This window comes from Sceloporus undulatus, chromosome 1 (genome assembly GCF_019175285.1).
Source record: "Sceloporus undulatus isolate JIND9_A2432 ecotype Alabama chromosome 1, SceUnd_v1.1, whole genome shotgun sequence".
Taxonomy (NCBI): domain Eukaryota; kingdom Metazoa; phylum Chordata; class Lepidosauria; order Squamata; family Phrynosomatidae; genus Sceloporus; species Sceloporus undulatus.
Window position 1 is genome coordinate 341,011,690 of NC_056522.1, and position 20,992 is coordinate 341,032,681.

The window sequence follows — 20,992 nt, forward strand, 5'->3', positions numbered from 1 at the left end:
CATCCCAATTTTATCATCACAACAATCCTGTGAGGTGGGATATATATACAACGCACACACACTTGCCCTTCCAATTTCGTTGGGTTAGGGGCACAGACCCCTGTGATGTGAAAAAAACACAAATAACAAAAGAACTATGGTTTTTACCTGAGGGGACACCTCTCTAGGAGTCCCTAGGTCCTCCAGTGCAACGCTGTGGTCAACATCTGACAGACACTGACCATAGAACTGCCCTGGAGGAGCTACAAAGGCCTAGCAGAGCGTTCTCTCTAGGAATCCTCTAGGTCTTTCAGTGCAACCTTTAGTTAAAGTGACCATAGAGTTGCACTGGAGGACCTAGATATTCTTAGAGGAACTATTAATCAAATCCGTGAATATCAATCCACAAATCTAAAGCTGCCATATGGAGGATGGTGTAGTTTGTTTTTCCACTTTATATTTAACACTTTTGTATTGTTTTAATTTGTATTGTTTTTAATTTGTTGTTAGCTGCCTTGAGTCCTTACATCAGGACTTAGTATAATAATAATAATAAATAATTGTGTGAGTGCACCAATTGTGCCACTGCTTCACCGTTATATTTAGCATTTACACTTGTACACCACTTATAGTGAACTCAGCCCTCTCTAAGCCGTTTATAATCTGTAGTCAATTGCCCCCAACAAGCTGGGTACTCATTTTACAACCTACAAAGGATGGAAGGCTGAGTCCACTTGGAGCCCTGGGATCAAACTCACAGCATTGTGGCTGCAGGACCAGTATTTAACCACTGGGCCACCAGGGCTCCTATATTTGTATGTGATCAAGTGTGTATTTATATGTGACTCTGTATTCTTGGATCAAATGACCAACAGTCAACCCCCATTTGCTGTTCATAACTCATTCTATAACCCATGTTCTTGTTGTTTGGCACAAGTTGACTTCGCTTGTGGTGGACCCTAGAATGAGAGACCTCCAAGATCCCTGTCACCATTTGCCCTGCTCTGTTCTTGTAAATCGGCTGTGGTTTTCTTGATTGACTCCACCTGTAATGAAGTCTTCCTCTTTTCCTACTCCCTCCACTTTACCAAGCATTATCATCTTTTCCATTGATCATATTGTTTACCTACGTATGTCCAAAATGGGACCGCTCAGTTTAGTCATCTTGGTTTCTAGGGAGAATTAAAGCCTAATTTGCTCTGAACCCATTTTTTCTTTTAGTAGTCCAGGTTCCATAAACTTATCTTCCATTCTCACACGTCAGATGAGTTGATTTTCATCCTGCCAGCTTTCTTTACTCCTCCAGTTTTTCACAATGATACATGGAAACGAGGTGTCACAAGGCTGCACCAGATGACACCCTAAAGGGAGTGATAGCAGTGTTCCCCAAACTCGCCTTTGGGCAAATGGGCTGTAGTGCTCTCCTGTATCGCTTTAAAATGCTGGAGATGGTGTGAGTGGTCAGGTTTCAGAACAGTTCTTTTATGCTCCAGGAAAGGGCATCATAACCGCGGCGGATGGCTTTTTAACACCCTTTCGGCACTGCATCATCTAGATGCGAGCACCAGAGCTGTGCCTGATACGCATGCTTCTAGAGGTTGTGGGGCATCTTGGAGCAAAGGGGGTGGAGCTACGGCATCTGTAGAGCCCTAAAGTTTAGCTGTAGCAGCTTATTTATATACCACTACATACCGCCCTAAGCAGTTTAAAACTGTAAGTTAACTGCCCCCAACACGCGGTGTACTCATTTTAGTGGACCTTGGAAGTGCTTGCAAGGGTAAGTCGCCCTGGGCCCCTGGCTGGTATTGAACTCCCAACCTTGTGGTTATGAGTGTGTGGATGCAGTACAGGCATTTAACCACTGCACCACCAGGGCAGTAGCAAAAGTAATTGCCAAATGAAATATATTTTTTTATAACCTTTACCAGCTTAGTCTGAAGTCACCCCTTCTAACTCTCAGGGATCCGTTTCCAGATCATCTCCCCCCCCCCCCACAGTTTGGAGACTTGTAAAGTATAAATCCTCATTGAAATGAATTGGATGCGCTCCTGTGTGTGAGTATGGCAACGCACCAAGGGAACGTTGCCCCATTCACCTCAAAGTGGAAAAAAAAAACAATACTGCATCATCCCACTAATTTTTGGCCTGAACTGTCATCAGCCATGGCTGGCATAGCCAACAATCAAGGACTGTGGGAGCGGCAATCTAAACCTCCCTTATATGATTAACAGCACCCCTTTCTGAAACGCAGTCTCTCACCTGTATTCTGATCCATTCTGATCCCCCTCAGTAAAAGAAAACCTGCACAAGTCTGACCGTGTGACCCTAGGTGATACAGATACCTATACTGCGTACGCATGTCAAGATGGGTCCTGGAATATGAGATTAAATTAAAGTGACGTGAGCTCAAGGGACGCAGACAGCATGCATAACACACAGGCAGTCCCAATGACTTGTTAAATGTGGTCTTTCTACACCAGAAACAATATCATTTGGGATTCCCCATTTCCAGCTGACACCATAGGTCAAAAAAAAATAGTTGTGGTTGGATGGCTCAGACATTTAAAGGGATCTGAAATGAGATTACTCGTATATACTGGTACAACACAATACAGAAAAAGAAGACTCAAGAAACAGACTCCGGATTCCTCCAAGACGCCACTGGACTTTTTAAACTTTGACTATGGAGAAGATGAAGGTGAGAGTGTTATATACACGCTCTTAAAAGAAAATTGCCCTGAGAGTTGCCATTACCGCTTTGTATCATTACATTATACATGTTGATTCAATGTGAATCCAACAGGGAGAAGTGGACACTTTGAGATATTTTGTAAGAAATGCGGCAACCCAAAACGAAACAATCCCCCTTCCTTTTCAGCAGAAATATTAAAGAAGAAAGTGGAACTTATGTGTGAGACAGAAATGAGAAGAACCAGATGGATGAAGAGCCAATAATAATAATGACTGCCCCCATCCCATAAAACAATCTGTGTAACCCTATATAAATATGGCTGGCATGATTCTATGAGAAAAATTGTTGTGGAATGAAAGAGGAAGTTAAAAATTGGGGAGGGGAAATATTCAGGAGGAGGTTGCTACACATAGACTTGGTGGATCCTTTATTATCTTTTACCTGTGGCTCTCCCGATGTTGTTAAGACTGCAGACTCATTGCCCCCTAACCACTGGACAATCTGGCTAAGGATGATGGCAGTCCCGTCCACCATCACATTAAAACGCATAGGTTTCTGCACCAAAGTTTTTTGCTTATAATCTCACTGAGCAGCTGTTTAAGCCATTCCCCTACCCAGGTTGGAAGTCCTTGAAAAAAGTCACATTCAGTTGTGATTATATGTTTGTCCTTCAAACATTTTTGTTTTTCTATAAGAAAAAAAAGTAATTGGAAAAAGCAGTACAGTTAGTTTAAAATGAAGAGCTGTTCATTAAATTGAGACGATCCCTAATCAATGACCTCAGCCAGGACTTTTTGCCCCTCACATGCATCTATGCCTGGATACGTGAATGGTGGATCTCGTGTCAGGCTTGAATATTGATAACATACTTAAGAAGGGGCAAAAAGTACAGGTCAGTCGAAACCCAGTAAATGGAGGAGGAGCTCCAAAAAAACCTCTGTTAAAGGGGGGGGGGGTTTGAATATGTATACAGGTACCATTTGCTTCCTGTTCACCAGGCAAAGCAAATGTAGCAATATGCTACTGGAGGCTTTGTATAATCCAAGTTTTCCTTAAAGCACAGCTTTCCAAACTGTGTTTTGGTCTAATTGTTAAAATAAATTATGAATCAGAAGCTAGAGAAGTGGTATCACATCTGATGGCATCTAGTACAAATCTTGCGTCATGGCCCCATGCACACAGCGTGCAAACCATTTTACCTTATTGGAACAGAATACAATACCTCCCAGACTCTCACTAACAGTAATGACAACTGGCAGGTCTTTCAGTTAGTAAGAAAAGCACTACTACAACAGGAAGAAATTAGAAAATTATGTCTTTTACAAAATATGGTGCAAATATGGATCAACAGTGGATCAATGGAAAGGTTTTCCAAAGAGTAGCAAAAGAGCTCATTGGGTTGCGGGCATACTGGAAGGGCAACATCAAGAACAGCAAGTGGGCAACACTTGTGGCTCCCTCTTGGAGAGCGATCTATTGATCCGTGACAACTTTTTGGTGAGTTGCATGGAGAGTGGAGAGGGGTAATATATGGGAATGGGGAGGAGAATAAATGTCATTTAAGGTACTCTGAGGGAGGGAAAGTACAAACATTGATTTCAGTATTAACTTACGTGTTCTCTGTGCCTTCATATTTTAGAAATTATATGGGGCTCATTGTCTCTCATTTTCAGGAAATATGTGATCATTTTTGCTCCAGATGAAAATGGGCGAGTCGGAACGCCAGACATCTCCAGAGATACAGTCTCTCATGATGCCACTGCACAAACAGAACAGAAGGCCAGGGAAGACCAGTTTGACACAGACCTTGAGATAGAAGGGACGTTCTTACTGTCCTGTCTTCCATCCAAACCTTTCCTCTTTGCATCATCCCCACTAATCTGTGAGATAGTGATTTATTCAAGTCACTCAACTGTTGCTAAATTGGAGAAATAGGTCTATTTTCTCTTATAGCTCATCAAGGCAAAGCAAGACATGGATCAGCTGCAAAATAGCCTTATCAAGCTGTTGGTAATACTAGCCTGTCCAAGTTATTTACTGCGCGATTTGGGCTTGATCCGTTCTTTTTAAAATGGTATATCCAAGTCCTAATAAAGTTCTCCTAACTTTGTATCAGGCAGCTATCAAAGAAAAAGGGGTGGCAAGTGTGTACTAGATGTGCATCTCCATCACCTCCATAGTGTGGATGTTCTTTTTTGTGTATCAGGTTGATTTTGTTGGTTCTCTTAAGCCTAATTGGGCATAATTTCTTTACACAGATATGCCTGCATTGTAAATTCGGATTGGCATAACTGAGAAAAAAAGCCAACTTGTGTGATCGTATGTGCTTTCTCAGGGTTGCTGGTTTTACTGTTTAAAAACCGAATGACGTTTTTTTTAAAAATTGATGATTTATATACAGTTGCCCCTCCAAGTCCGTGACTTGAAAATCAGTGGGACTTGACATCTGAGGAGGGGTGACCCACCATTGAGGTGAATGGGGCGCGTTCCCTTTGTGCGTGCCCCTATAACTCCCATAAGGAGCGCCCCAGTCATTTCAATGAGGTGCATTATCTCAAGTCTCCAAACTCATGGCGGGGGGGGGAGATGATCTGGAACGGATCCCCTGAGCGTAGAAGGGGTGACCCTATATTTTTAACGGCTGGCTATTATTACTATTTGCACCCTTCTTACTAGAAACAACAAGCGACCGTCTGAACTTTACACATTTTAGCTTTAACAGTTTAGTGGCAGTTGTACATTGTTATTTTATAGTGCAAGACGAATGTTATTCAGAAACAAATCCTTCAATTAATATAAGTTCATGCAAAACTACTTGCTTTAAAAGCAGCATTTTGTTTTTTTAAAAGAACAGTTATTATTTAAGCTAGTAAGCTATAACATCTGAACTGCATTTTACTAATTAATTTCTTATTTAGTCCTGTTTGGTTAGTACTACACTCTATAGGTAATAGTAGGACTAATCCTCATCTGTCTGAAAGTACAGTTGGCCCTTCTTATACAGGATTTTTTTATACACGGATCAAGCATCCATGATTGAAATGTTCAAAGATACAAATTTCAAATATCAAACCTTGATTTTCCTTTTTTTTGCCTATGTAGATTATATTTAATGGGACTGACACAGACACGATTTTGTATACACCACACCCCCGTGTATAACAAGGGTCCACTGTACTTTGTATGTTTTGTTATATATTGGCTCCTCTATGACACATTAAAGCAACAACAAAAAAAACCAATCTGGTTGTCAAACCAAACAGAACCGGCCTTAAACCACACTAAAAAACCGGGGGACAGGCACTTTAGGAAGCCCGGGGAGGCCATGTTTGCAACCCGTGGTTGTCGCAGTCCTGCGCGTTCATTTGCCAACCCCCACAGGGCTGCCGAGGCTGTACCAGCGGCTTGCAAACTGGTGGGAGTGGTTCCTGCTATCTATTTCGATTGGGACCATGGACGAGAGCCCCCAGGATCTACACCCCATCGGGCTGGCGCCAGGGAACTCAAAAGCTATGCCCTTGCCCGGTTCGTCAGTATGTACAACGGAGCGGCACGCGTGGAGCCTAGGGGAACAGGCCGGAACAGCGCGACAGGAGGAAGGGTCTTCCCACGGAGGGAGGAAAGAACGCTAAAGTTGGAATTGACGGCTCCCTGGCCGGCACCATAGTTTTGTGCGTGTTTCGGGCTATGCAGGCCATGTTCTCGAGAACGCCGTTTCCCCGCTCTGGGCCTTGGACTTTCCCGCTCTGTGGCTGGCCCTCGTGGCTGGCAACGTCCGACGTCCGGACTCTCTCGAACATGGCCACATAGCCAAAAAACCCACAAACAAAGAGAACTGTTGTCGCATTGAGATCTGGCCTTATATATAACGGTAGACCGCAAGTCACTCCCCCATCTGCTCTCCATTCCAAGGCTTATGGAATTGCCCTTGCAGTTGGTGTTTTTTGCAAGCAGCCACTTTCTAATCGTTGATACCATCAAATCATTACGTGCCATTTCATTACAGTTAATGTCCGGACCACTACCTGGCTTACTTCTTCTTAAATGACCCCTCAAAACTGTACTGAAGGCGTGATATACCAGGTCGCCATCGCTCTGGAGGCGGGTCTATCTAAAAGCTTGTATCGGAGTACGATAGAAAATGGCACATGCTGAAGCAATTTCTAGATTCTCCCCGATTTGTTGAAGATTTCATTACATAGACTAAAAACCAGTATTTGAACAGAATAAAAGCATTTGGGCCCGTACTTATCCATGGCATATGTCCATTCATGTGCTGCCTTGTATTCATTTCTTATTGCTGTGCACTTTTTCATTGATGGGAAATCTGTTCACTAATTCTTTACTGCTTTAATCAACATTAGGGGGCAAACAGGATTTAAACAAGAGTTAAACGAGAGTTAGACAGGAAAATGCCTGAAGTTTATACACGACATTTCCTGTTTAAACTCTTGTTTAAATCCTGTCTGCCCCCTCGTGTGATAAAGGCAATTAATCTCACTGCTTATTCAATGACTGCCTTGGTGTCAAAGGTCTACTTTGCAAAGTTCCACTTCCCCCACACCCTTGCACCCAATCTACTTTTTTCCCATGCACCCCTGATTTTTTCCCTACACCTCACAAGACCTGATCTATCTTATACAAATCCCTTCTACCCGATCTCTCTTCCCTGCCCTCACTACCCTGACCGCGCTCCCCCCCACTGCTGCCCAAAATATTTCCCCAATAAACTCACCACATTTGAATATCTTGCCACATCAAACACCACCACATTTCTCTTCCTGAACCCCGCTGCTGCCCAGTCTCTCTTCCTCTCTCTCTTCTGCCCACTCTTTCTTCCTTATACCATTTCAATCTATCTTCCCCACCCATGCCTGATCTCTCTCTCATGCTCCCTCACCAGCCCCCTGGTCTTTCTTCCCTGTACCCTACCTTATCTCTCTTTTCCCCCTCCGATGCCCATCTCTCTCCCCACTCACTTCTGCATTGCCATAAGTAGGGCAACATGGGGAGAGGAGGCAGAAGCAGGGCAGTGCCACTTACTGGTGCCTAACAAATTCAGCACCGTGACTGGTACTGAATGGAGTGTGTGATTCTAAAGGACAGCTTCAATGTTTCATGTGCTTCAAAAACAAATTGCTTGCCTTGTGAAGCCTTGTGTGATAATTCTCCATAGGTTTTATTTTCCACATGTCTGTGGCTGAGAATTTTCAGCATTGCCTCCTCCATACTCACATAAAAAGGTGGAAGTTCTGTCATGGACTATCGAGCTCCGTGGGAACTCTACAACAGTATTTTAAATGTTTTAATTATAAATTATGTGGTTGGTCCTTATTTTTTCTGCAGATACCCGGTTGCTTTTCCATGTTGGGCCAAAAACAAGTCTCTATTTTTTTTGCAGCTAGAAAAGCAAAAAAAATGATTTATCCCAATGGCCTGATATTTTTATCTTGCGTTTAGCAGAAGAAAAAAGGCCAATTACCGTAGATCTTTATGTCGGATAGATTCATGGGATCCCAAGAAATAATGCCAAAAGGCCTGTTGCTGGATTCAGAGTTCCAAGTTTCACAAGGTTTTCTGACATCTTTATAATTTTGAGTTTAATTCTTCTGAAATTGACTGAAGTGCACTGGGCTATATACAATTGTGAATGAGCTTAATCATATGCCTCCTTAATATAAGCCAAGATAGACTGCATGGGGAATTTTATTCAATGTGTTCATATTTGTTCATCATACTGAGGTTTAAAACATTTAACCTAAAATTATGACTGTTGATCAATCCACCTATTACTGTCATTGGTGTATGAAACGGTCGGGCAGGCAGATTTAAATGGCCTCAATACTGTTGGGCCGCTGCTTCTGTAACTTCCGCCAGCACAGGCAAAGTATATGAAGATGATGATAGGTGCAGGTGTTCTCCTCATCTTAGACTATCATAGGTTTCTTACAATCATTGCAATATTACCACACCTGTCAATGATGCAGTGCATCAAATTAGTTGTTATCAAAGAATCCCCTCCGTTGGAGTTCTCTCTCTGCCTGGAGAATATGATTATTGTATAGCAAAAGGCCCAACAAGTGTGTGTTACCTTGTTAGGTATGCACTTTCTTAATTTTAAAAATGAACAGGGAGGGGTCAGGATTTATCCCATAGTGTGTGTGGGGAGGAAACCCAAGCTTCTCTAAGATTAACAGCAACAATTGGTCCCTGGCACAAGTTGCCAGCTTTTGGTTCGGATGAAGAACAGGTTTGGAGGAGCCAGACGTACTTATTCCATAAAGAAAAGCGGAAGGTTATCTTTTTTCATGTCCATTCCCAACCCTGACATCATGGTGCATTTACATTTTTTATAAACAAAAAAACATATTGATTCTTTAAAAATGGTGTGTGTCTGTGTATAATTTGACCTAATGTTATATGCTTTGCCTTATATTTTATAGGATGTATTTGGGCAACTGTTCTAAAAATTACATTGATGGCCAGACATAGGCACTGTATTCACTTAATTTAGTCAGTTACCTGCATTTTTTTTTGTTCTTCTTTGAATTTTTCATTCTTTAGTCAAACACGGACCAATCACTCACTTAGAGCTAGAGGATAATTGGATTCTGGTGAGAAGGGAACATACTGCGACAGATTGCTGCGTTGAGAACTGCTACATTTCAAAGAATGGTATCAAACTTTTGTCAGTATGGAGGGTGAAGGGAATTCACCTCATAAAAATATTTCCAGTACAGAATGAGCTTTGTTGCCAATCTGCTTTCCTCTTTCATTATTTTGCTATTAATTCTTTCCCACCAGAACACCATGTAGCAATGGCTTACCACTATGATATTGGTTCCTGACCATGTTTGTGGGGCAGGTGAAGAGGCATATACAATGGGGTTGGTTCCAGGACCCCTGTGCCTACCAACATATATGGGTGCTTCAAGTTCCATTATCTCCATGGCATAGCCAAATTGGAGGTCCCATATATAAATAGAAAAATGAAGCTTCCTTTTTTGCATTTATATTTTATTTTTTAATATTTTCAAGCCATAATAGTTGAATCCCTGGTAAAGAATCCGTGGCTATGGAGGGGTTGATTGTACTGCGCACTGTATAAGCAGGTAAAAAACCTGTGTTTTATCACTCTGTTTCATGAAATACAACAGCTGGAGCCAACCACTCCATGCATTTTAATGGGCAGAGGTTTTTTCAGACATAATAGACAACTCTTGAGGGCAGGGCAGAATTTGGATTTCGGGGGTATGCCCGAGCTTGTAATGTTACTGTTTAAAGGAACTACATCAGTTACTTTATTCATTTGCTCTGATTAGTCCAGAAAATGCATACTCTCCATGTTACGTTACTATCAAGTTACCATTACCATCCACTTTGTGCTATTGGGAAATACCTGTTTGTATTGTGCCTTTGAAATTCTGAGAAAAAAATCAAAAAGACATTTAGGGAAGCAATCCTCCCAAATGCAGTATTGAAGCAGGCTGCCCATGCTCAGAACTGAAAGCCCTTTCCCACTATAAAAATATCTAGCACTACAGTTTAAAACTCTCTTTTACAAAAGATTTATTCCCCAATTAAGAAGCGCTTCCTAAAGCTCCTCTTGTCCACTTGTCATCGTATACTGGCCTTTTTTAGCAGTCTCAGCCCAGAGAGGAAGGTGAAACACCACATTTTGGTTGTTAGGTTGCATCAGCATCTCTGCAATAAACAGTGCGTGCAATAAAACAAAGCTTTGAGTGTTGAGAAAAAAGTGGCCTACTGTGCGTTGTGGTGGTGCTGCCTAAAGAGATTATAAAGAGACAGTAGATAAGCCTACCTTACCAGGTGCTCTAGATGGTGAAAAGAAGATCCATCTATACGTTAGGCCACCAAAGTGGGAAAGGATGAGCAGGAGTAGAGGCTGATGGACCAACTAAGTAATCTCTAAATGAATTTTTAAAACATAATTTTCTTTAATATGTTCAGATGCCAATAAAAATAAGGATAAAACAAAAAACCTGTAATATTTTTGTATCATTACATTTCTCCTGGAAAATTTACATAATACTTCTGTAAAGCTACCTATGCACAATAATTATTTGTCTTCTATTCTACGAAGTTCTTGGGTAGAGTTTCACAAGTTGACTCTCGAAGTTTGTCCCCCACCTTTAAATTATTTTTATCAGATGCTATATTCTACCTGCTTTATTCTTCTTCTTCCATTCCCTTCCAATCCTCTCCCTTCTCTTTGTTATTTTTTAGTCGGTGAGAACAGAATATATAAAATTTAACTGTACACATTTAAGCACTTAATCCTGTAATTTACTTTGTGTGTCAATCTATAAATTCATTATTTCTGTTTCTGTTCACATCGTTTGCTATTTCCCCCACTTTTTGCCATAAAGTTAAAGACTTTTGCCCAGTCTTTTGCAATCCTATACTCTGATCTGAATTTAGTTTGTTTGATCCTAGGTCTCATTCCATCATATCATAAAGTTTTGTTAGCCCGTTTTCTATGGAGTTTATTCAAATGGGGAAGTAAATTTCTCTTAAATTCAAATGAAAAGCGAGTGGGGCCAGAACACATTCAAATGTAAATGTTAATGTATAAAGTCGCTCGTTTAGTACAATTATGTGAATGTGCTTGCGTTTCGACAACTGGGCTTTCCCATTGCCCGAAATAGCATGCCATTGCCCAAATTTGCATGTGGCAGTCTATCACGCACTTAATGTGAAACCCATGATTGCTGCTTGGACCGATTCCATGCCTGCTGGAATTTGTGTGTAGTGGGTTATCACTCCTAACATTAAACCCCATGCTTGCGTCAGATTGCCCTTGGCTTATACTTCCCAATTCCCCTTGTCTGATTCCTCCTATGCCTAGTTCTTTAATCTATCTTTCTCAGATTCTGTGTAGCAGAATCAGCATATAGAATAGATATTACCATGCAGTTTTCCAGCTTGTTTTGTAACATATTTCGTTAACACGGATTTTTCAGGCTTTAATTCTAATTTTGTCCCTCATATTTCATTAATATTTATTGACTTTAATTTCCAATTACTTTTTGCCCAGGTCACAAGTTCCCTCACTTCTTTGACACTTCCAGCCTTTTCTGTTTCCTGTTTCATATAACCTGACTAAAAAACAAAAAATTTATCAGGGAAAATTCTGATGCTACCTAATTTTATAGAGACTTCTTAATCTCTTGCCTCACTGAATATTTAATCTTACATTCCAAGATTTTTCCCATTGGTCCAGCTCTAATGTTTAACCCAATTCTGCACCCATTGCTCTCTAATGCATTTTGAAGGAGACTTTAAATGGCTCTACGGCCCTGTACACACCAGCCATTACGGCTGGTATGGGGGCAGAGTAGGGCATGGTCCTCACGACACACACCTGCCCCCACCACCTGGGTGCCTTTGAGCCGCGTGCCATCCCACCCAGAGCGTGGCATCTGGCACTCCTCTGCACTGTGTAATAAGACACCAGTGCTGACGGAGTGCTATAAGCCATCGGCAATGTGGCTATGGCACCTTTTGATGCACAACAAGGAGCTGCTTTTTGTGCTCTTTTTGCATCCTCAAAAGACCTGGATCGGGGCCACGGCATGAGGTTGGCCAACAGTCCCAATCGGTAGGAGGGGAAGCATCCTGCCACCCCTTAGGGAGCTGTATTACAGCCTAAAAAGCTCAAATGTTTGTTTACTTATGCAATGCTTTATCTGATGTTGTTCATTTCCAATCTGCTTATTGTTAGTTTTACTTTTACAATGCTAAAACATGTTGAAACCAGTTCGTCTTTTTGTTGGTGTAACGAGCCAGCCTGGTGTAAGGGTTTGAGGTGTATAGACGGTAGTTTCAAACTTAAGCGTTGCTGTAAATCAAAATGAGGGCGTACACAATTGCAACCTGTTCAAAAACAACAAGGGAACGGGCCTATGACTGTGACTATGAGACCAGAATTTAATCCCTGCTCAGGCATAAAAGCTGCTATGTGATCTTGGGCAAGTCACACTCTCTTCAGCCTCAGTGGACGCCAAGCCCAAACCCCCTAATGAACAAATCTTGCCTAGTAAACCCCTGCAATCAGTTTTGCCTTTGGGTCACCATAAATCAAACAAAAACAAAAGACCCGTACAGGACACCACCACAACAAGAAGACCCAAAACCTATTATCCTATTGTTTCCCTTTATTTCTGCTCTGGTGCCAAGTTTCTTTAAAAGTGGTAAATCTCCACCGGAATACACTGCGTTTGATAACAGAGGTGCATATGCTCTTTCCACTGTCAGCAGAAGAGAGTGGGAGTAGGGATTTGAGTGGTAAAATAGGATAGGAAAACGTAAAGCACGCTCTCTCCTCCTTGTTGTTCTTCAGCTTTAGTTTGCAACTTTTGGTAAAATAAAAATAATGACAAAGGCAGGGATCTTCCTTAGAAAATTCGGATGGTAAGCTTCCTCCTTTAATGCTTTCTACTCTCACTTCCCCCTCTGTCTCTCTTTCATTTCAGAATATTCCACCAATCACCTCAACACAGATGGAAGCTGAAGCTATCTGCAGGATGTCTACTATAATATTTTAAGTCCGCGGCTGTTCAGTTGACATGAACTTCTGTACTTACAGACAATGTGTGGATATATGCACCTTCATATTTCCTGTCAACTTACAGGCGACCCCCCATTAATTCATAGTAGCGTTTTCTTAGCAAGGAATATCAGAAGAGGTGTTTTTGCCAGTTCCTTCTCTTAAGTATAGCCTACCGTTGTTGGATTTGTTGGGCAGCTTCATCCAAAGTACTTCCCAGGGTGACCTGAGAATCAAGATAAGACAGAAATTAGTACCCTTTAGGGTATTTAGGCTAGGTCTGCGACCGAAATAGAAGATCCAATCTCTTGATATTTTGGATGTCAGAAAATTTTTTCAAGGATTCTTTCAATAGCTTCTGTATTTGGCATCTGCCTTGGACATCCTTTTCGTGGTACAAACACTTGCTTCAATTCAATGTATTTGTATTTTACCTGCTTTCGTCAAGGTTTGCCAGTGACTGTAGTTGGTTTGAAGATGGACTAGGATTCTTGGGAGACCAGGGTTGAATCACCCACCCAGCCATAGAAATCCACTGGGTAACTTTGGGAAGTCACTCCTCTCAGCACAGGGGAAAGACAATGGCAACCTGTTTGGAACAAAACTCTTGCCACGCAACTCTGTAGTAGTTCACCTTAGGTTGCCACAAGTTTGAAAATGAGGGGGGGACTAACACAATTCCCACCCTATTAAAAAACAATTGAAAAGAAAATTGTGAAGCACTTTTTACACGTAACAAGTAATACCAATGAATTATTGTCCAACACAAAACACGTAAGGAACCTTTTAAAAAAACGAACTTTCAAGCTTTGTTGGGATGAAAACGATGTATGGATTTTGCGACGTGTTGTGGTTTTCCCCACATAGAAGTGAAATGCTTGCAGGTAATAGTGTGCGCCTAAAAATCTTAAAGACGCCAGCTTCTCATATGACCTTGGGAAGCTAAGCTGGGTCACGCCCTGGTAAGTGCTTGGACAGATCGCCAATGAATATCAGGTGCTGTCGGCTATATTTCAGAAGACAGAAACTGGCAACAGCCACTTCGAGTATTCTTTGCCTAAGAAAACCCTTGAAATTAATGGGTTGCCAATAAGCGACTCCATGCACTTCATTAGGTTGGTTTGAAGGACTACACACACAATAGTTCTTGTGTAAGTACAGCTCGCAGTTCCTGTTAACATCTTCTTTCCTTCTTCAGGAAACAACTTCCGGGAAGAGCCAGCCCCTATATTTTTTCTGAATCATTAATGGTCAGTAACATTTTACCATCTATATCAGCCGACCTCCTGTCTCCTTGGAGAGGCAGGTTTTGGGGCCAAAAATTATGGGTTTTTTTGCTATGACCCCTGAATAAGTCAAGGGCAAAACTTCTGGGCGTGTAAACAGGATTCTAAAGGCGGGAGCAATGGTAAATAATGCCAAAGGAACTGCCACATTCCCCGGCAGGCCTAACTTTTTGCCTCATCCTACAGGCTGGAAGGTTGAGAAAGTGAGGGGACCACTGTTCCATGGCAGTTAAAATGGTGTCCTGTCGCTTTTATTTTCTGCAGTGTGATTGGAGTTGGTGTTTCCCTGGGAGTAACCCACCTCACAGGATTGTTGTGAGGATTATATATATATATATATATAGAGAGAGAGAGAGAGGCGATCTGTTCCTATATGTTGTATATATGGACTGGATGGCCCATATCCTTCCTATATATAACAAATAATAATACTAATAAAATGTTTATATATATATATATACAGTGGTACCTCGGGATACGAATTACCCAGCTTACGAATTTTTCGGGATACGAAAAAATCCCATAGGGATTTATTGTTTCGGGTTACGAACGTTTTTTCGGGTTACGAAAAAATGCCGGCGCTGTTTAAATGGAGCCGCGGCAGAGCCGCGGCTTTTTTCCCCATTAGCGCCTATGGCAATTCGGGTTACGAAGGTTTTTCGGGTTACGAAATTAGCCGCGGAACGAATTAATTTCGTAACCCGAGGCACCACTGTATATATAATGTTATTGTTTGGGTGGGGAGGGATAATTGTGTTTTACTTTGCATTGTTATATTTCATCATAGAGTTGAAAGAGACCACATAGGAAGAGAGCCAATTTACAGTCAGTGCTCAAGATCTCCCATCCCAATTTTATCATCACAACAATCCTGTGAGGTGGGATATATATACACACGCACACACACTTGCCCTTCCATATTCGTTAGGGTTAGGGGCACAAGACCCCTGTGAATGTTGAAAAAACACAAATAACAAAAGAACTATGTTTTTTACCTGAGGGGACACCTCTCTAGGAGTCTCTAGGTCCTCCAGCGCAACTCTGTGGTCAACATCTGACAGACACTGACCATAGAACTGCCCTGGAGGAGCTACAAAGGCCTAGCAGAGCGTTCTCTCTAGGAATCTCTAGGTCTTTCAGTGCAACCTTTAGTTAAAGTTGACCATAGAGTTGCACTGGAGGACCTAGATATTCTTAGAGAGAACATATTAATCAAATCCGTGAATAATCAAATCCACAAATATCAAAGCTGCAAATATGGAGGGATGAGTGTAGTTCGTTTTTTCCACTTTATATTTTAACACTTGTATTGTTTTTAATTTGTATTGTTTTTCAATTTGTTGTTAGCTGCCTTGAGTCCTTACATCAGGACATTAGTAATAATAATAATAATAAATAATTGTGTGAGTGCACCAATTGTGCCACTGCTTCACCGTTTATATTTAGCATTTACACTTGTACACCACTTAATAGTGAACTCAGCACTCTCTAAGCAGTTTATAATCTAAGTCAATTGCCCCCAACAAGCTGGGTACTCATTTTACCAACCTTCAAAAGGATGGAAGGCTGAGTCCACCTTGGAGCCCTGGGATCAAACTCACAGCATTGTGGCTGCAGGACCAGTATTTAACCACTGGGCCACCAGGGCTCCTATATTTGTATGTGATCAATGTGTGTATTTATATGTGATCAAATGACCAACAGTCAACCCCCATTTTGCTGTTCATAACTCATTCTATAAACCAATGTTCATTGTTGTTTGTCATCAAGTTGACTTCAGCTTGTGGTGACCCTATGAGAGACCTCCAAGATCCCTAGTCACCATTTGCCCTGCTCTGTTCTTGTAAACTCGGCTGTGGTTTTCTTGATTGACTCCACCTGTAATGAAGTCTTCCTCTTTTCCTACTCCCTTCCACTTTACCAAGCATTATCATCTTTTCCATTGAATCATATTGTATTACAGTATGTCCAAAATGGGACAGCTTCAGTTTAGTCATCTTGGTTTCTAGGGAGAATTAAAGCCTAATTTGCTCTAGAACCCATTTTTTCTTTTTAGTAGTCCATGGTTTCCATAAAATTATCTTCCATTATCACACTTCAGATGAGTTGATTTTCATCCTGTCAGCTTTCTTTACTCTCCAGTTTTCACAAAGATACATGGAAACAGGAGTGTCACAAGGGCTGCACCAGATGACACCCTAAAGGGAGTGATAGCAGTGTTCCCCAAACATCTGCCTTTGGGCAGAAATGGGCTGTAGTGCTCTCCTGTATCGATTTAAAATGCTGGAGATGGTGTGAGTGGGGTCAGGTTCAGTGGTTTTTTTAATTAAATTTAACATTTTAAAATTTAATCTTTTTTAATTCTGACCTTGTTATTTAATTATACATGTTTACAATTGAGGATCTTATCTAAGTCTTTCATATCTACACTTTCAAGTCCTATTTTTCTGGTTTCTTCAACAGTTTTCATTTTTTATAGTTTTTGTGGGTTTTTCATTTTGATTTATGACTGAGCTAAAATATAGAAAATCTTTTAATTATTTCTGTGTCTTCATTAGAGCCAGTGTGGTGTATTGGTCTGAGTGTTCAACTAGGACCCTGGGAGACCAGGGTTCAAATCCACCCCCCTTGGTGACGAAAACCTACTGGGTAACATTATTTTATCCTTGCAGATTGGAAGAGACCACAAGGCCATCCAGTCCAAGACCCCCTGCCATGCAGGAATTCACAATCAAAGTACCCCGGGCAGATGACCATCCAGCCTGTTTAAAAACTTCCAAAGAGGGAGACGCTACCACTCTCCAAGGGAGTGTGTTCCATTGTTGAAGAGCTCTTACTGTCAGGAAGTTCTTCCTAATGTTGAGGTGGAATCTTTGTTCCAGGTTCTATTCTCTGGAGCAGCAGAAGACAAGCTTGCTCCATCCGTAATATTACACCTCTTCAAATACTTAAACAGTTTTACCTAATTTATTCCTTGCTTCTCTATGGCCCTGGTACTAAATTTCTTCACATACATTCTGGATAAATAAAACAACAGTTTTTATTATGTGTGTGATCTTTTAAGAATGGAGATTATTACAATGAATCATGCTTAACATTGTCTAAGCATTGTCTTCAAGTCCACAATTATGTAATACTAGAAGCAAAATACTGATTATAAATAAATACAGATAAAATCCCATGCCTCCCTTTGAATGCCTGCAAACAAAATACAAACACCAGACAGACAGTACAGAAGTCTAAAAATTGTGGCTGGCAAGAATTCTTAGAGATCACCTGCATATGAACTTCTGTGATCTTGCTGTTATTATAAATTTGGAGATGCTGCTTCAAATTGTGATGCTAGCTGGCTATCTTTTGTCATAAATATTAAGGAAAAACAGATTTTAAAATGGGGCTGGACTTCAGGCATGAAAGGGGCTGTACAGACAGCCTTTAGGGGTGTCTGTATGCTGCCCCTAGAAGCACTGGGTTATGGACGTGCCACACACCCCCAACCTGGTGCAAAAAGAACCCGCAAACAGAAAGTTCTTTTTATGCTCCAGAAAGGGCATCATAACCGCGGCGGCATGGCTTTTTAACACCCTTTCGGCACTGCATCATCTAGATGCAGCACCAGAGCTGTGCCATGATACCGCATGCCTTCTAGAAGGGTGTGCGGCATCTTGGAGCAAAGGGGGTGGAGCTACGGCATCTGTAGAGCCCTAAAGTTAGCTGTAGCAGCTTCATTTATATACCACTACATACCGCCTAAGCAGTTTAAAACTGTAAGTTAACTGCCCCCAACAAGCTGGGTACTCATTTTAGTGACCTCGGAAGGATGCAAGGGTAAGTCGACCCTGGGCCCCTGGCTGGTATTGAACTCACAACCTTGTGGTTTATGAGTGTGTGGATGCATTTAACCACTGCACCACCAGGGCAGTTAGCAAAAGTAATATGCCAAATGAAATATATTTTTCTCATAACCTTTACCAGCTTAGCTCTGAAAGTCACCCCTTCTAACTCTCAGGGGATCCGTTCCAGATCATCTCTCCCCCCCCCCCCACGAGTTTGGAGACTTGTAGATAATAAATCCTCATTGAAATGAATGGGATGCGCTCCTGTGTGTGAGTATAGGGCACGCACCAAGGGAACGTGCCCCATTCACCTCAAAGTGGAAAAAACAAATACTGCATCATCCCACTAATTTTTGGTCTGAACTGTCATCAGCCATGGCTGGCATAGCCAACAATCAAGGACTGTGGGAGCGGCAATCTAAACCTCCCTTATATGATTAACAGCACCACTTTCTGAAACGCAGTCTCTCACCTGTATTCTGATCCATTCTGATCCACCTCAGTAAAGAAAACCTGACACAAGTCTGACCGATGTGACCATAGGTGATACAGATACCATATACCTTGAGTCACAATGTCAAGATGAGGTCATGGAATACTTGAGATGAAATTAAAGTGACGTGAGCTCAAGAGGAGGCAGACAGCATGCATAACACACAGGCAGTCCCAATGACTTGTAAATGTGGTCTTTCTAACCAGAAACAATATCATTTGGGATTCCCCATTGCCAGCTGACACCATAGGTCAAAAAAAATAGTTGTGGTTGGATGGCTCAGACATTTAAAGGAATCTGAAATAGAGATTACTGTATATAACTGATAACACAATAAGAAAAAGAAAGACTCAAGAAACAGACTTCCTGATTCCCTCAAGACGCCATGGACTTTTTAAACTTTGACTATGACGAAGATGAAGGTGAGAGTGTTATATACACGCTCTTTAAAAGAAAATTGCCCTGAGAGTTGCCATTACAGCTTCGGTATACATTACAATTATACATGTGTGATTCACATGTGAAATCCAAAAGGGAGAAGTGGACACTTTGAGATATTTTTGTAGAAATGCGAGCAACCCAAAACGAAACAAATCCCCCCTTCCTTTTCCAGCAGAAATATTCAAAGAAGAAAGTGGAACTTATGTGTGAGACAGAAAATGAGAAGAACCAGATGGATGAAAGAGCCAATAATAATAATGACTGCCCCCATCCCATAAAACAATCTGTTGTAACCCTATATAAATATAGGCTGGCATGTTCTATGAGAAAAATTGTGTGGAATGAAAGAGGAAGTTAAAATTTGGGGAGGGAAATATTCAGGAGGAGGTTGCTACAAATAGACTTGTGTGGATCCTTTATTATCTTTTACCTGTGGCTCTCCAGATGTTGTTAAGACTGCAGACTCATTGCCCCTAACCACTGGACAAGCTGGCTAGGGCTGATGGGCAGTCCAGTCCAACATCACATTAAAAGCCATAGGTTTCTGCACCACAACTTTTTTGCTTATAATCTCACTGAGCAGCTGTTTAAGCCATTCCCAGTACCCAGGTTGGAAGTCCTTGAAAAAAAGTCACATTCAGTTGTGATTATTAATGTTTGTCCTTCAAACATTTTTGTTTTCTATAAGAAAAAAAAGTAATTGGGAAAAAGCAGTACAGTAGTTTAAAAATGAAGAGCTGTTCAATTAAATGAGAACGATCCCTATCAATGACCTCAGCCAGGACTTTTTGCCCCTCACATGCATCTATGCCTGGATACGTGAATGGTGGATCTCGTGTCAGGCTTGAATATTGAATAACATACTTAAGAAGGGGCAAAAAGTACAGGTCAGTCAGAAACCCAGTAAATGGAAGGAGGAGGCCAAAAAACACTCTGTTAAAGGGGGGGGGGGTTGAAATATAGTAATACAGGTACCATTTTGCTTCCTGTTCACCAGGCAAAGCAAATTGTAGCAATAATGCTACTGGAGGCTTTTGTATAATCCAAGTTTTCTTAAAGCACAGCTTTCCAAACTGTGTTTTGGTCTAATTGTAAAATAAATTATGAATCAGAAGCTAGAGAAGTGGTATCACATCTGATGGCATCTAGTTACAAATCTTGCTTCATGTCCCCATGCACACCAGCGTGCAAACCATTTTACCTTATTGGAACAGAATACAATACCTCCCAGACCTCTCACTAACAGTAATGACAACTGGCAGGTCTTTCAGTTAATAGCAAGAAAGCAATACTAAAACAGGAAGAAAATTATTGTCCTTTTACAAAATATGGTGCAAAATATGGATCAACAGTGGGATCAATGGAAAAGGTTTCCAAGAGTAGCAAAGAGCTCATCTGGGTTGCGGGCATACTGGAAGGGCAACATCAAGACACAGCAAGTGGGCAACACTTGTGGCTCCATCTTGGAGAGCATCTATTGATCCGTGACAACTTTTTTGGTGAGTTGCATGGAGAGTGGAGAGGGTAATAATATGGGAATGGGGAGGAGAATAAATGTCATTTAAGGTACTCTGGAGGGAGGGAAGTACAACAGTGATTATTAACTTACGTAGTTCTCTGTGCTCTTCATTATGTTTTAGACAATTATATGGGGCTCATGTTCTCATTTAGGAAATAAATGTGATCATTTTTGCT

At 41.3% G+C, this 20,992-nt stretch overlaps 1 protein-coding gene across 1 annotated transcript in view; it reads left to right on the top strand.

The window, feature by feature from the left end:
- The first annotated feature begins 19,241 nt into the window (after nucleotides 1–19,241).
- LRRC74A (leucine rich repeat containing 74A) overlaps nucleotides 19,242–20,992 on the top strand; it is a 39,374-nt gene continuing 37,623 nt past the window's right edge. Inside the window, exon 1 of the mRNA XM_042463620.1 lies at nucleotides 19,242–19,278. Coding sequence (XP_042319554.1) covers nucleotides 19,242–19,278 — 37 coding nt within the window. The remainder of the gene's footprint in view (nucleotides 19,279–20,992) is intronic.